The sequence below is a fragment of the Ricinus communis genome, chromosome 6 (assembly GCF_019578655.1).
Source record: "Ricinus communis isolate WT05 ecotype wild-type chromosome 6, ASM1957865v1, whole genome shotgun sequence".
Taxonomy (NCBI): domain Eukaryota; kingdom Viridiplantae; phylum Streptophyta; class Magnoliopsida; order Malpighiales; family Euphorbiaceae; genus Ricinus; species Ricinus communis.
The window spans coordinates 27,736,997-27,749,677 of record NC_063261.1 but is presented as its reverse complement, the minus strand read 5'-3'; the positions used below and the strand labels follow the sequence as shown (position 1 = coordinate 27,749,677).

Genomic DNA, 12,681 nt, shown 5'->3' with positions numbered 1-12,681 from the left:
CGATTACTTGTTAATGAAATTTTAATTTAGTAACAACTTTTAATTACTTTTGTGGTAATAGTATAACAGAATACACGAATAAAAATGACACAAGTCGAGCAAAATTAATTATTTCAGTTCAACACAGCAACAAGAAGAGCAAAATTAATTTATACTACTATTACATTAAATATAAATTACATTAATAAATTATATAATTTTATACTTTCATTCAAGGGTAAAAGAATAACTATTTTCTAAATTTTATTCCAATTTTAATAAATTAAAAAAATTATTAAGAACTAGTTTATTTGTATATTACACAACCGTAATTATAGTCTTAATTATAATTAAGTATATAAAGATATTTAATAAGACTATTAGTATTTTGTAATTATTTGTCACCTTTCAAAAAATAATAATAACTTAAAATATTTGTAGTAATATTTTTTAATAAATCCTTATTAATCTAGAATTCTATTAATGCAATTATTAATATTTTATAATTATTTGTCACCTTTCAAAAAATAATAATAACTTAAAATATTTGTAGATATCTATTTTAATAAAATCCTTAATAATCTAGAATTCTACTAATGCAATAAATAAAAATTATTTATTAATTACATATAAAATTAATACTATGTACACTATTGATATGATATCTTTAAAATAAAAAATTGTCATACAATTGGAAAACTAATATAAAACGTAATTAAAATATTTATTTTTAAAATTATAATTATCTATTTATAAGAACAACTCCTTAGTTAATTTATTAATTACATAAAAAATATAAGAAACATAGATCAACATAATATTTATATATTAAAAATAAATACATATAATAAAAAATATTTATATATTAAAATAAATATACAAATCAAAATATTTATATCTTAATATATTAATTATGTAAAACAATAATATACTAATTTTATAATTAGAAATTATTGTATAATTAGAAACTCATTTACTAGTTAATATAATATTAAAATATAATTTTAAAATTTTATGTGTAAAAATTATTATATATATTAAATAAAATTTTATATACTAAAATATCTATACATATTAATTCTTATGGTTTAAAATTTATCTATACTAGTCGTTTACCGTCTGATGCATGGTTGTTATAATTATTTTGATTATAAAATTAAATTTATAAATACAATTTAATAATTTTTTAATATTTAATATTAATTTATAATATTTCAAAAGATAATAGCAAACTAATTATTTTTACATGTTCTTAATTTTTTAAATTTTTATCGGTACAATAATAAAAAAATTTATTTTTAAAAAATTTATTTACTAATCTTAATATTATATAAATTAATACTATCAATATAATTGATATTACTATTTTCTAGAATTAGAAATTATTATATAACTAAAATTAATTTATTAATGAATATAATATTTAAAAATATAATGCTCCACGATTAGAGTTATTATTTAGTTAAAAAATTAATCTATTAGTTAATATAATATTAAAATAATTAATATATTTTTTAGAATAATTATTATCTAATTAGAAAACTAATCATTATTTAATTAAGAAACTAATTTATCGTTGATATATTATTTCTTAAGATTAAAATGAGTGTTTAATAGAAGTGTAATTTATTAATAAATAAATTAATAGAAAAATTATACAATTACATATAAATTTAAATTTTATGTGTTAAAAGTAAATACACATATCAAAATAACAATTATATGTGTTAAAATTCAAGTATAAATATTAAAAAAAAACTTAAATCTCAAAAATTTATATCTATATAGATATATCTTTATTTAAAAATAAAAATAAAAGAAGAAACATAACCTAATCTTGCAAGTTGCAAAACACAAGAAAGTACATGCCATCCTGAAAAAGAAACAAAGGAACAAAACAAAACCAACGAACCATTTATCCATTCACACGCAGAAGGTGAACAAATCCATCTAACTGGTACAAATTAGTAGTACATATATAGCTGTCTTCCTCTTTCTCTAATTATTACACCTAATTATTATTATTATTATTATTATTTTTCTTTTGCTGTCTGTTCAACCCCACTAATTGACTCTCCATTCTCTTATTCTCTCTTTTGAGTTTTCTTTTTCTCTTTTTCCATTTAATTCTATGAACTTGTCAAAACAATACATTTATTTGAAAGCAAAGTTTATTTCTTTATTAGTTTTTTTTCTTTTGGGTTGCTTTCCAATTAGTTAATTAAATGCTAGTCTTATAGCAACGTGCTGCTGCATATTTGTTATGACTGAGTTTGAGGAGGTCATGATATGACTTTGTGTGTTCTTCTGCTAAATCTTTATTATTTTCTGTGTTCTTCTTATTGTACATTGATATTTCAAGAGATTTTGAGGTTACCCTTTTCTTTTCTTGATATTTTATAAGTGGATGGCAGTGGTTTTGTCCTTATAAAAATCCTTTCCAGGTTTGTCTGTTCTTTTTTATTCTAGTGTTATACTCTTGCTTCTTGGTGCTTTTGCAATTTGGCATTGTATTCTTAACTAGTTTTGATTATTAAAAGACACTAGTTCTCTCTGCCATTTGTGTTTCTATTTCACATAAAAATCTCAGTTTTGTCATTTCTGTTATTTCAGTTTTGAACTACTCCTTGTTCTCTCCTTTTTGAAGTCTTTTCAGTTTTAATCTGATTCTGTACTCTGGGTTCTGCTTCAAGCTCTCTGGTCATGGTGAATAGTGGGGGTTCTGGTTTTTTCTTCTGGGTTGCTTCAATATTATGTTTGATTTGCATTTCATCAGGATATGATCCTAAAGATAAGTATTTGATAGATTGTGGATCTTCTAGTAATCAATCGGTAGGAAATCGTGTATTTGTGTCTGATCAATTCTACTCCAATCTTCTTTCAACCCCAAACATTTCTACAGCCAATGCTAGTTCTAGTCCTATTCCATCTTCATCATATGACCCTTCTCTTTTCCAAACTGCAATAATATTCACCGAAACCTCCCAATACACCTTTACCATTAATAAATCAGGAAGGCATTGGATTCGCCTTTATTTCTACCCTTTTGTCTCTAGAAATCTTAATCTCAGCACAGCAAACTTCTCAGTTTCTGCTCAAAATTTCACCCTTATCAAGGAGTATAAATCAAAGATTGGTCCTGAGGTCACGGAGTACTCTCTCAATGTAACTTCTAGTACGCTAGTCCTCACCTTTACTCCTTTTGCCAAGTCATTTGCTTTTGTTAATGCCTTGGAAGTTTTTTCACTTCCTGATGAACTCATTCCTCCTGGTGCCACCATAGTTGGTAACCACGACAACTATAGTCTACAGAACCGGGCATTAGAAACAGTTGAAAGGGTTAATATGGGGAATGAAACTGTTTCTCCTCAAAATGATACTTTGTGGAGACTCTGGAATTATGATGGTCAGTATCTTACACATGGAAACATAGGAAAGTTTGAGTCAAATGTCAAAGCTGTCAATTTTACAACAGGAGGGCCAACAGAGAATATTGCTCCATCTTCTGTTTATGGAACTGCTACTATTTTAAATTCAGCTGGTGATCCTAACACCAATGCCAATGTGACATGGTTGTTTAATGTTGATCCTGGCTTTGAGTATCTGGTTCGTTTCCATTTTTGTGATATATTGAGTGGAAATCATGAAAGGTTCTACTTCAATGTTTATATTGGTTCCTTTTTAGTTGTTCAATATCTTGATCTTCTTAAAGAAACATCACATGTGGGTGCTCCATATTTTCTGGATGTGATCACAAGGGTAAGTCATAGCCGTATGCTAAATATTAGCGTTGGTCCTTCTAGTAGCAACTCTTACCCAATGGCCATTCTTAATGGACTGGAGATAATGAAAATAAGCAACTCTAAGGACAGTCTTGATATCTTGGACTCCGTTTCTGTGGAAAATTCCAAGTCGAGGGTCATTCTAATAGTTGGGTTGGCTGTTGGATTATTTATCCTTATTGTTTTTACTTTGATTCTCTTTCTGCTATGTAGAAGAAAGAGACTAGCACATCTGAAGGCAGAAAATCACTTTGCTATGAACGGCGGTGATACAGAAAGTAAGTTCTCCAATGGGGCTACCATATTTTCAACTTCAAAATTTGGGTATCGCTTCCCTTTTGGGGCAATTCAAGAGGCTACTGATAACTTCAGTGAAAGTTTGGTGCTTGGTGTTGGTGGTTTTGGAAAGGTTTACAAGGGACTTTTGAGAGATGAGACGAGGGTGGCAGTGAAAAGGGGGACTTCTCAATCACAAGGAATTGCAGAGTTCCAGACTGAGATTGAAATGTTATCTCAATTCAGACACAGACATTTGGTTTCTTTGATTGGATATTGCGACGAAAGAAATGAGATGATTATAATATATGAGTATATGGAGAATGGTACCCTCAAAGACCATTTGTATGGATCAAATCAACCCAGCTTAAGCTGGAGACAACGGCTTGAAATATGCATTGGAGCAGCTAAAGGACTTCACTACCTCCATACTGGCTCTGCAAAGGCAATAATTCACCGGGATGTCAAGTCTGCAAACATACTATTAGATGAGAATTTCATGGCCAAGGTTGCTGATTTCGGCCTTTCAAAGACTGGTCCTGAGATTGATCAGTCACATGTTAGCACAGCAGTAAAAGGAAGCTTTGGATATCTCGATCCAGAGTACTTGATCAGACAACAATTGACGGAGAAATCTGATGTCTACTCCTTTGGAGTGGTCATGTTTGAAGTTCTTTGTGGGAGACCCGTTATCGATCCATCACTATCAAGGGAAAAGGTGAATCTAGTTGAATGGGCACTGAAGTGTCACAGGAGAGGGCAATTGGAGGAAATTGTAGATCCTCTTTTGGAAGGTCAAATAAAGCCAGATTCTTTGAAGAAGTTTGGAGAGATAGCTGAGAAATGCTTGGCAGAATGTGGCATTTATAGACCTTCAATGGGAGATGTCTTGTGGAATTTGGAGTATGCACTTCAACTTCAAGGACAAGAAGAAAGATCTAGTCATATCCGGAGGCAAACTGCTGAAATTAACCGTGTCAATAGCTTCGAGGCCAGTGTTTCGGCTGCACAAGTCAGCATGGGAGATCTTTCAGGTGTTTCAATGAGCAAAGTTTTTGCTCAAATGGTGAGAGAAGAAATGAGGTAGAAGACTGCAGTAAGGTCATACATTCAAATACAAAACTCAAGGAAAAATTGATGTTAGATGAGTATATATACTGTACAGAAGGGTTGGATTCAAATTTTTTGCCGGTGTGCCTGCTATTTTTTTTCCCCAGAATTAGCTAGCTTCCATTGAATCTTGTCAAAAGAAAATGCAAGGATCATCGTACTTGTATTTTTGTCGTTCTCATTTCAGATTTTGTGCTATTTCTATGGTCCATTGTTCATTGAATCAGGGACTTTCTCCCTTTATGTATAATTATGCTTCCTACATAAATTTGATCCCTTTTCTTTTGTTTTCTTTATATCATATGCAGCATTAGTATCATTCTTTTCCAACTGTAACATTATTATCATTCTACCCAAAGACAGGGTAAATGAACAATGAATTGCAGTATAGACTGTTTGCAGCAATAGCAAAACAAATTCACTCTCTGTAGTACCAAAAAGTCTCGGCTAAAAATTTAATTTATTTTTTTTCTTTTATGCAATCATCTGATATTATTACTCGAGTGCATTTTCCAAAAGTCACTCTATCTCTGAATGATAATGTAAAATCAAAGTAGACGCAAGAGTTCAATCATCACCCACCATCTCAGAAAAAGAAACTCAAGATAAATAAAGCACCTCAGCATAAGTCCAAGCCCAAGAGGCCTGTCAAGAATTCATTTCCGAGAAACTGATAAGACTGAACATATTATGTTAGCTCAACAATAGAGATTCCCTCTGGTCTTATGTCACCAAAAAACAAGTCCATTATGTTCAATACACTAATCAGTGTACTCTGTCGCTGTCACTGTCTCTGTCTCTGTCTCTATCTCTATCTCTGTCTAGGTATGCGTCAACTTGTCTTACATCTGATTGTTGAGGAGCAATAATTGCATTTCTTGATGCTATATCTTTCTCGGTTCTTTATCCACTTCAGTTTTCTGCGTTCTTTTCTTGGAACTTTCCTAAAACCCTAAAACCCCGTCTGCTGATGTCAAGTGAAGTGGTCATCACTTTCAATTTCCGTGATTTTTCTCTACTTACAGCGTTCCCTTTTTGAAGGTAAACAATTCATTTTCTCTTCTTTTTAGTTCTCTTCTTTTTTCTGTTCTTTGTTCAGTATCATTTTCTTTATAGCCATGATATCAAGCAATCAAGATTGGCAAGAAGCCATACCATGATTTTGGTAAATATTCGTGCTCTGAATAAGCTTCCTTTGTACTTTCTTTTATTAATATCTTTTATGCTAGTTCTTGATTTCCTTTTTCTTTTTCCTTCTTATTTTTGTTGTACATTGTAGGTTTACACTACCAGTTCTTGAATAACTTAGAGATTTGAGTTACAGTAGTTGAGAGTGCATCTAGATTTTACTTAAGTGTAATTAATGACTTCAATACAATCAAAGAGCATATGGGTGAGGAGGCAGCAATGCCCTTGTGGGGATTGGAAATGTTACATAACTCATGAAGGGGATTCGGAAGAAACAGAAATGGCATCCCAGTTGGTAAAGAATAACACTTTTCAATCTGAGGCTATGGTTGCACCATATGTAGGAATGGTATTTAAGAGTGATGATGATGCCTTTGAGTATTATGGAAATTTCGCTAGGAGAAATGGTTTTTCCATTAGGAAAGAAAGGTCTAGATTGAGCCCTCAGTTGGGTATATATAAGCGTGATTTTGTTTGTTATCGTTCTGGATTTGCGCCAGCTAGGAAAAAGCCTAGTGGGGAGCACCATAGAGATAGGAAATCAGTGCGGTGCGGATGTGATGCAAAAATGTATTTGTCGAAGGAAGTTGTTGATGGGGTATCTCAATGGTTTGTCGTGCAATTCAGTAATGTACATAATCATGAACTTTTGGAAGATGATCAAGTGCGGCTTCTTCCAGCATACCGGAAAATTCAAGAGGCTGATCAGGAGAGGATTCTATTGCTTTCAAAAGCTGGGTTTCCAATACATCGTATTGTGAAGGTGTTGGAGTTGGAGAAGGGTATTCAAGGTGGACAATTGCCTTTTCTGGAGAGGGATGTTAGGAATTTTGTTCAAAACCGCAAGAAAATTGTTCAAGAGACTGATGCTTTACTTACAGAAAAAAGAGAAAATGATGCCATGGAACTTCTTGAGGCATGCAAGGCTGCAAAAGAGGTGGATGAAGAATTTGTTTATGAATATACAGTTGATGAGCATGATAAGGTTGAGAATGTTGCATGGTCATATGGAGACAGTGTACGTGCATATGCATTATTTGGTGATGTGGTTTATTTTGACACTAGTTATCGCTCGATCACATATGGTATGCTTTTTGGAGCATGGCTTGGAATTGAAAATAATGGGAAGATTGTATTTTTCGGTTGTGTTCTGTTGCAGGATGAAACACCCCATTCTTTTGTATGGGCTTTGCAGGTTGGGCACATGAATCCTGTGTGTTGATTTTGGACATCTTCATCTTGACATATTTCTTCTGATTATCATATTTCTGGAATTTGATACAGGCTTTCATCCGTTTTATGAAAGGAAAATGTCCAGAGACAATCCTATCTGACCTTGATATGGGACTTAAGGATGCCATAAGTAGTGAATTACCCAGCACTAAGCACGTTATTTCTATGTGGAATATTCTACCCAAGGTATATAGTTGGTTTTCTCTTCCTCTTGGCACTCAATATGGAGAATTTAAATCCAAGTTTGATGAGTTATATCAAATTGAGAGAACAGAAGAATTTGAACTTCGATGGAGTCAAATGGTTTCCATGTTTGGCCTTGGTTCAGATAAGCACATTGCTTTGCTCAATTCTCTGCGGGCATCCTGGGCTCTATCCTATGTGAGAGGCTATTTTCTTGCTCGAATGGCAACATCAACATATTCAAAGTCTGTGGATGCATTTTTGAAAGGAGTCTGCAGTGCACAGACATGTTTGCGAAGCTTCTTTGAGCAGGTATCTGTAGGTGTCTTGCAGAGATTTTATAGCAGCTCTTCAATGAAAATACTTTTCTTAATTGTGTTTCTTTTCTTTGGTTTTCTTGCAGATTGGCATCTCTGCCAATTTTCTGAACCAGACACATCGAGAGATGCAATATATGCTCATGAAGACTTGCATACCTGTTGAAGGTCATGCTCACGGTATTCTCACCCCTTTTGCCTTCAGTGCTTTACAACATGAATTGGTCTTAGCTATGCAGTATGCTCTATCTGAAATGGCTGATGGATCATATCTTGTAAATCACTTCAAGAAGATGGATGGTGAGCATTTTGTCATATGGATACCAGAAGATGAGCAGATCCACTGTTCCTGTAAGGAATTTGAATCTTCGGGGATATTGTGCAGACATGCTCTTAGGGTATTCATACAGAAAAACTACTTTCAACTTCCTGAAAAATATTATCTAAGCAGATGGCGACAGGATTGTTCTCTAGTATTCTATGATGAGCAACTCACCCAAAGTAATGATGGTGTATGGCTTCAAGAATATCACTCCCTGACTGAAACTCTATTCAGAGAGTCATCAATCACAAAGGAGCGTTTTGACTTTGTTCATAGAGAACTTCCAAAAGAATTGACAAGGCTTCTCGGTGAGGTTAGACAAATGCTGGAGAGTGATGGAGTTGCTATGAATTTGACACTTTCACCAACCGATTAGTTTAAAGTCTGGTGGTAGCTTTTATGGTGAAAACCTTTAGGATAATATATGCCAGAGGTGATGGAAAATCCAAAATGCATGTGCATTTTTATTTCACTTTCATGTAGAAGAGAAATATTTTCACTTGTGGTGACATCATTATTATTCGTCATTGGTTTTCTTTCATGAAAAACTACTAAAAGCTACAAAATGTGGATTGAAGCAAGTCACTAACCTAAGGTGCTATACTAAGTAAAACATGAGAGATTTGATTTGCCTGTGGAAATAACAAAAAAAAGAATACAGTTATGACGTGCATTTTGCTCTTTCCCTTAATTTTTCCTTTCTCTTTTCTCTGTTCCAAACATCAAGGATTCTTTCAGAAATTCAGTGTTTGATTTTGGCTATCCTGAAGAAATAGACTACCTGTATCGTACTTTCTCTGGCTTTAGTCATTTGCGTTCTTGTAATTGTGTAAGCTGTGGTCTTTGACTTATACAATAGTGATATAGGTGCCACTTGAAAGAAAAAATTATAGTTTTTGATGAAAGGATAAATCTTGAAAGTTCCAACAAAAAGGTTACAAGAAAAAGATTTTGGTGCCTCCCAAGGATCGTTGGAGATTCTCAGGCATGTGTAAAATTGTACTTGGCAGCTAGAGAGTATAAAGACTTTCTTGTGACAGCTTCCTCAGGTAATTTGTATGAATTTTCCAATTGAGAAAGGGAATGGCTCATGAAAGGCTAGGGATGGGAAGCATGTTTGAACCATTGCTGTGCTAATAAGGTTGATGCATGATAATTTTGTAGAAATGTTATCTATTTATAGTCCGTCTCTTCTTCTAGGGCCCTGCTTTTCTTTCCTCCACATTAACAGTTTGTGGCACTTCCGTTTCTGGACCTGAGTTTACCAATTTAATTCCCAAAGTGAAATTAATCTGATCTGTAACTGTAAATTGATAAGACAGGGTAACAACTAAACTAATTTATATAAAGTTCCACACTTCTTTTTCATAGGTATTCTCATTGGCGGCTTTTTTTGCATCAGGCATCAAGCATAATTTTGACGGGTTTGAACCCATAGTTTTTCAACTCTCTTCTTTTTCTGGAGCAGTGACGGTTTTTTCTTTTTTTTTTTCTTGTATTCTTAGATAGATTTGTTTATGTTGAATCAGATCATAATTTTCATTTAGAATTTGGTGTGCATGGAAATACTGAAGAAATCAGCAAGTGCTTCTGACTTGTAATCTGGCTTAATCTCACTCAAAACTGTTGGGGGAATATTTGTTGTTTTGTACATTATGCAGATGATCAGATCCTATTGTCTTAAGTGCTTCTTACCAAAGTCTGGCGAAACTCAAAAGTTCAGTGACAACATGTACTGCAAGCTTAACTGGTAGATATGAAGACCACGGAGCTCCACAAAATGGATTTCTCAGAGAATGTACTTGTTCTATCTACTGATAGAAAAAAAGAGAGAAATTTCATTAGTGATTTAACTTGTATGCTAGTATATAAAGAGGATGAGGTTCTTATATTGGATATATGTATGGCAAAATCTTGTTTGAACTTCTTAGGTACTTCCAAGAGAAGAGGTGAATGTAGTTGAATGGGCTGGTCTTGAGGTAACACAACTGAAGGAAGCTGAACAGCTCTTATTCAAGATCATATAAAGAAGCTGAGACATACTTGGCAGGATCCAGTGCTCCTCGACCTTCAGTATCGGACATTATGCGGAATTCGGAGTACACCCTTCAACTTGAAGGTAATAAAAGGGATCAAGTCATAATGATTTAGCACTCATCACATGTTAATCATGCCATTAGTGAGACTATTTATCTTATGCACAAGAAAAGTGAAGAATTAGGGACCTTGCTGGTGTTTCTATGAGCAAAGTTTCTGCACATATGGTAAGAGAGGAATTGAAGTATACTGGAGCAATATATTCATAAAAAGAAATTCGTAAAATGAGGTTAGAATCATATCATATGCGGTTCAGAATCCAGTTTGTTCGATTAGCTTGATTTTGTCTTGTGTTCAAACTATATGCTTAGAGCATATTTATTAGCATAACTGCTTGTGTTGTGTCACTGCTTGTTTCCCACTTGTGATTTCTGATCTTTCCTGTGAGCCGTGTACTCTTTTATGTAATCAGGTGATTTTTCCCATCATATGGAATCATGCTTATTTATTTTTCTTCCCCCTACTGATATTTCCTTCTTATGTAGTAGCTTAAGAAGATATTTATGAAGAAATAGGAAAAGGAAAACACATGAAAACAGAGCAGTTTGCATCACAAGCAGTTGAGAATTTGTGCCATGACCTGAGTGGAAATTATATTCCTGCTTGTGATGAGTGATATTCCAAGATTGCAGGAGACTCCCTCTGCATATTCTGCACTCTAGTTTTCATCACAAACAATATGAATAATCCTCCCAAGTTTTGTCTCTCCAATCCCTAAATACTAGTCAAAACTGTCACCAGAATTGATTTCATCTGCACAAATCTTCTACTGATTTGAATTTCAATCTATAAGCAAGTTGAATCTAAGAATTTGCTGAACTTTCGTGATTTTTCCAAAATCCTTTTCCTTTTGTATTTAAGAAAATCAGAACTCTCTTCACCAAAAACCGAAAGAACCCATTTGAACATATGTTTCAGCCATAGTATACTCACAATTTTGAAATATACTAATTCTTTTTTGTGCATGATTTGTTATATTTTTAAATTTATGGTATATTGTATATCAATTAATTAGATTGAAAAAGGACTTTTGTTTTGATTTTGGATATGCTAATTAGATGTAATAAATAAATAAAAATCCAACCTAATAAATATTTTGACACATAAAATCTTTATTTTAATATCTGCATTTATTTTTGATACATAATATTTAAATTTATGTGTATTTTTATCATTATTTTTTACATTCAAGCTTATGTATAATTATATCATTTTTCTATAAATAAATTAATTAATAAGTTACACTCCTAATTAAACAATGATTATAATTCTTAAAAATAACATTTTAATTATTTTTTAATATTATATTAACAAAAAAATTAGTTTTCTAATTAGACAATGATTCTAATTCTAAAAAATAATATTTTTATTAACTAATAAATTAGTCTTCTAATTATATAATAATTTCTAAACCTAAGAAATAGTAATATTAATTATATTTATAATATTAATTTATATAATACTAAAAATTAAATAATAAATATCTTTAAAATAATTTTTATATAATTACATTAAAATAAAAATTGATAAAATCTTAAAATATTAATAAATATTCAAAAAAATACTTAATTTATTATTACTTTTCTAAAATACTATAAATACTTATAAAATATTAAAGATTTAATTAAATTTAATCTATAATTATTTATATTATTATTCGTAATTAAAATAATTACAATGATCCTGCACCGCCCAATAAACGACTAATTCTCATATTCTCTTTCCTGCAAATGATTCTCGTTTTATCTGAAAATATTGAAAAGGAGATATTGAAGAGGCTTAAATGTACATTATCAAAGAGAAGGAACTTAACCCTAAAACAAAGAAAAGATGATATATATACTCCAACACAAGGATAAAAAAAAAGACTATACTACCCTTATGATAATCATTGAATTACAGTATTTAACATCCCCCTTAAACTCATGATGTGATAGCAGTAAGCATCGAGAATTTGTCAGACAGAAAGCGAAAACGTGAAGCGGTTAAATATTTTGTAAACAAGTCTGCAAGCTGTAAGGAAGAAGAAACAAATGGCAATATCAATGTGTCATTTTGAAGATGATGACGCATAATATGACAGTTGATTTCAATATGCTTGGTCCGTTCGTGAAATATGTGCAATCTGAATAACACTCTTATTATCATAATGTAAGGGAGTCGGTTGTCGCAGAAAAACAACCATGTCAGCAAG

The 12,681-nt window shown here is 32.0% G+C and overlaps 2 protein-coding genes across 3 annotated transcripts; both read left to right on the top strand.

Moving 5' to 3' along the window:
- The first annotated feature begins 1,689 nt into the window (after positions 1-1,689).
- On the top strand, positions 1,690-5,443 carry LOC8264174 (receptor-like protein kinase HERK 1). The gene has a single exon (XM_002525044.4). It carries the CDS (start codon positions 2,683-2,685, stop codon positions 5,122-5,124), a length of 2,442 nt encoding a protein of 813 aa, XP_002525090.2. The 5' UTR covers positions 1,690-2,682; the 3' UTR covers positions 5,125-5,443.
- A 294-nt stretch (positions 5,444-5,737) lies between these two features.
- On the top strand, positions 5,738-10,915 carry LOC8264173 (putative protein FAR1-RELATED SEQUENCE 10). Of its 2 annotated transcripts, none has more exons than XM_002525043.4 (4): positions 5,738-6,188; positions 6,427-7,530; positions 7,620-8,063; positions 8,155-10,915. In XM_002525043.4, exons 2-4 carry the CDS (start codon positions 6,511-6,513, stop codon positions 8,764-8,766), a joined length of 2,076 nt encoding a protein of 691 aa, XP_002525089.3. In that variant the 5' UTR covers positions 5,738-6,188; positions 6,427-6,510; the 3' UTR covers positions 8,767-10,915. The 2 variants fall into 2 exon arrangements, with proteins under 2 accessions (XP_002525089.3, XP_048231566.1); XM_048375609.1 differs by having other exon boundaries at positions 5,738-6,312.
- The last annotated feature ends 1,766 nt before the right edge of the window (positions 10,916-12,681 follow it).

Excerpts from the sequence above, each read along its gene's own strand:
- LOC8264174 (XM_002525044.4), top strand. The coding sequence starts at position 2,683 with ATGGTGAATAGTGGGGGTTCTGGTTTTTTCTTCTGGGTTGCTTCAATA.
- LOC8264173 (XM_002525043.4), top strand. The coding sequence starts at position 6,511 with ATGACTTCAATACAATCAAAGAGCATATGGGTGAGGAGGCAGCAATGC. Across the intron at positions 7,531-7,619 it reads CTTTTGTATGGGCTTTGCAG|GCTTTCATCCGTTTTATGAA; the intron begins GTTGGGCACATG and ends AATTTGATACAG. Across the intron at positions 8,064-8,154 it reads TGCGAAGCTTCTTTGAGCAG|ATTGGCATCTCTGCCAATTT; the intron begins GTATCTGTAGGT and ends GTTTTCTTGCAG.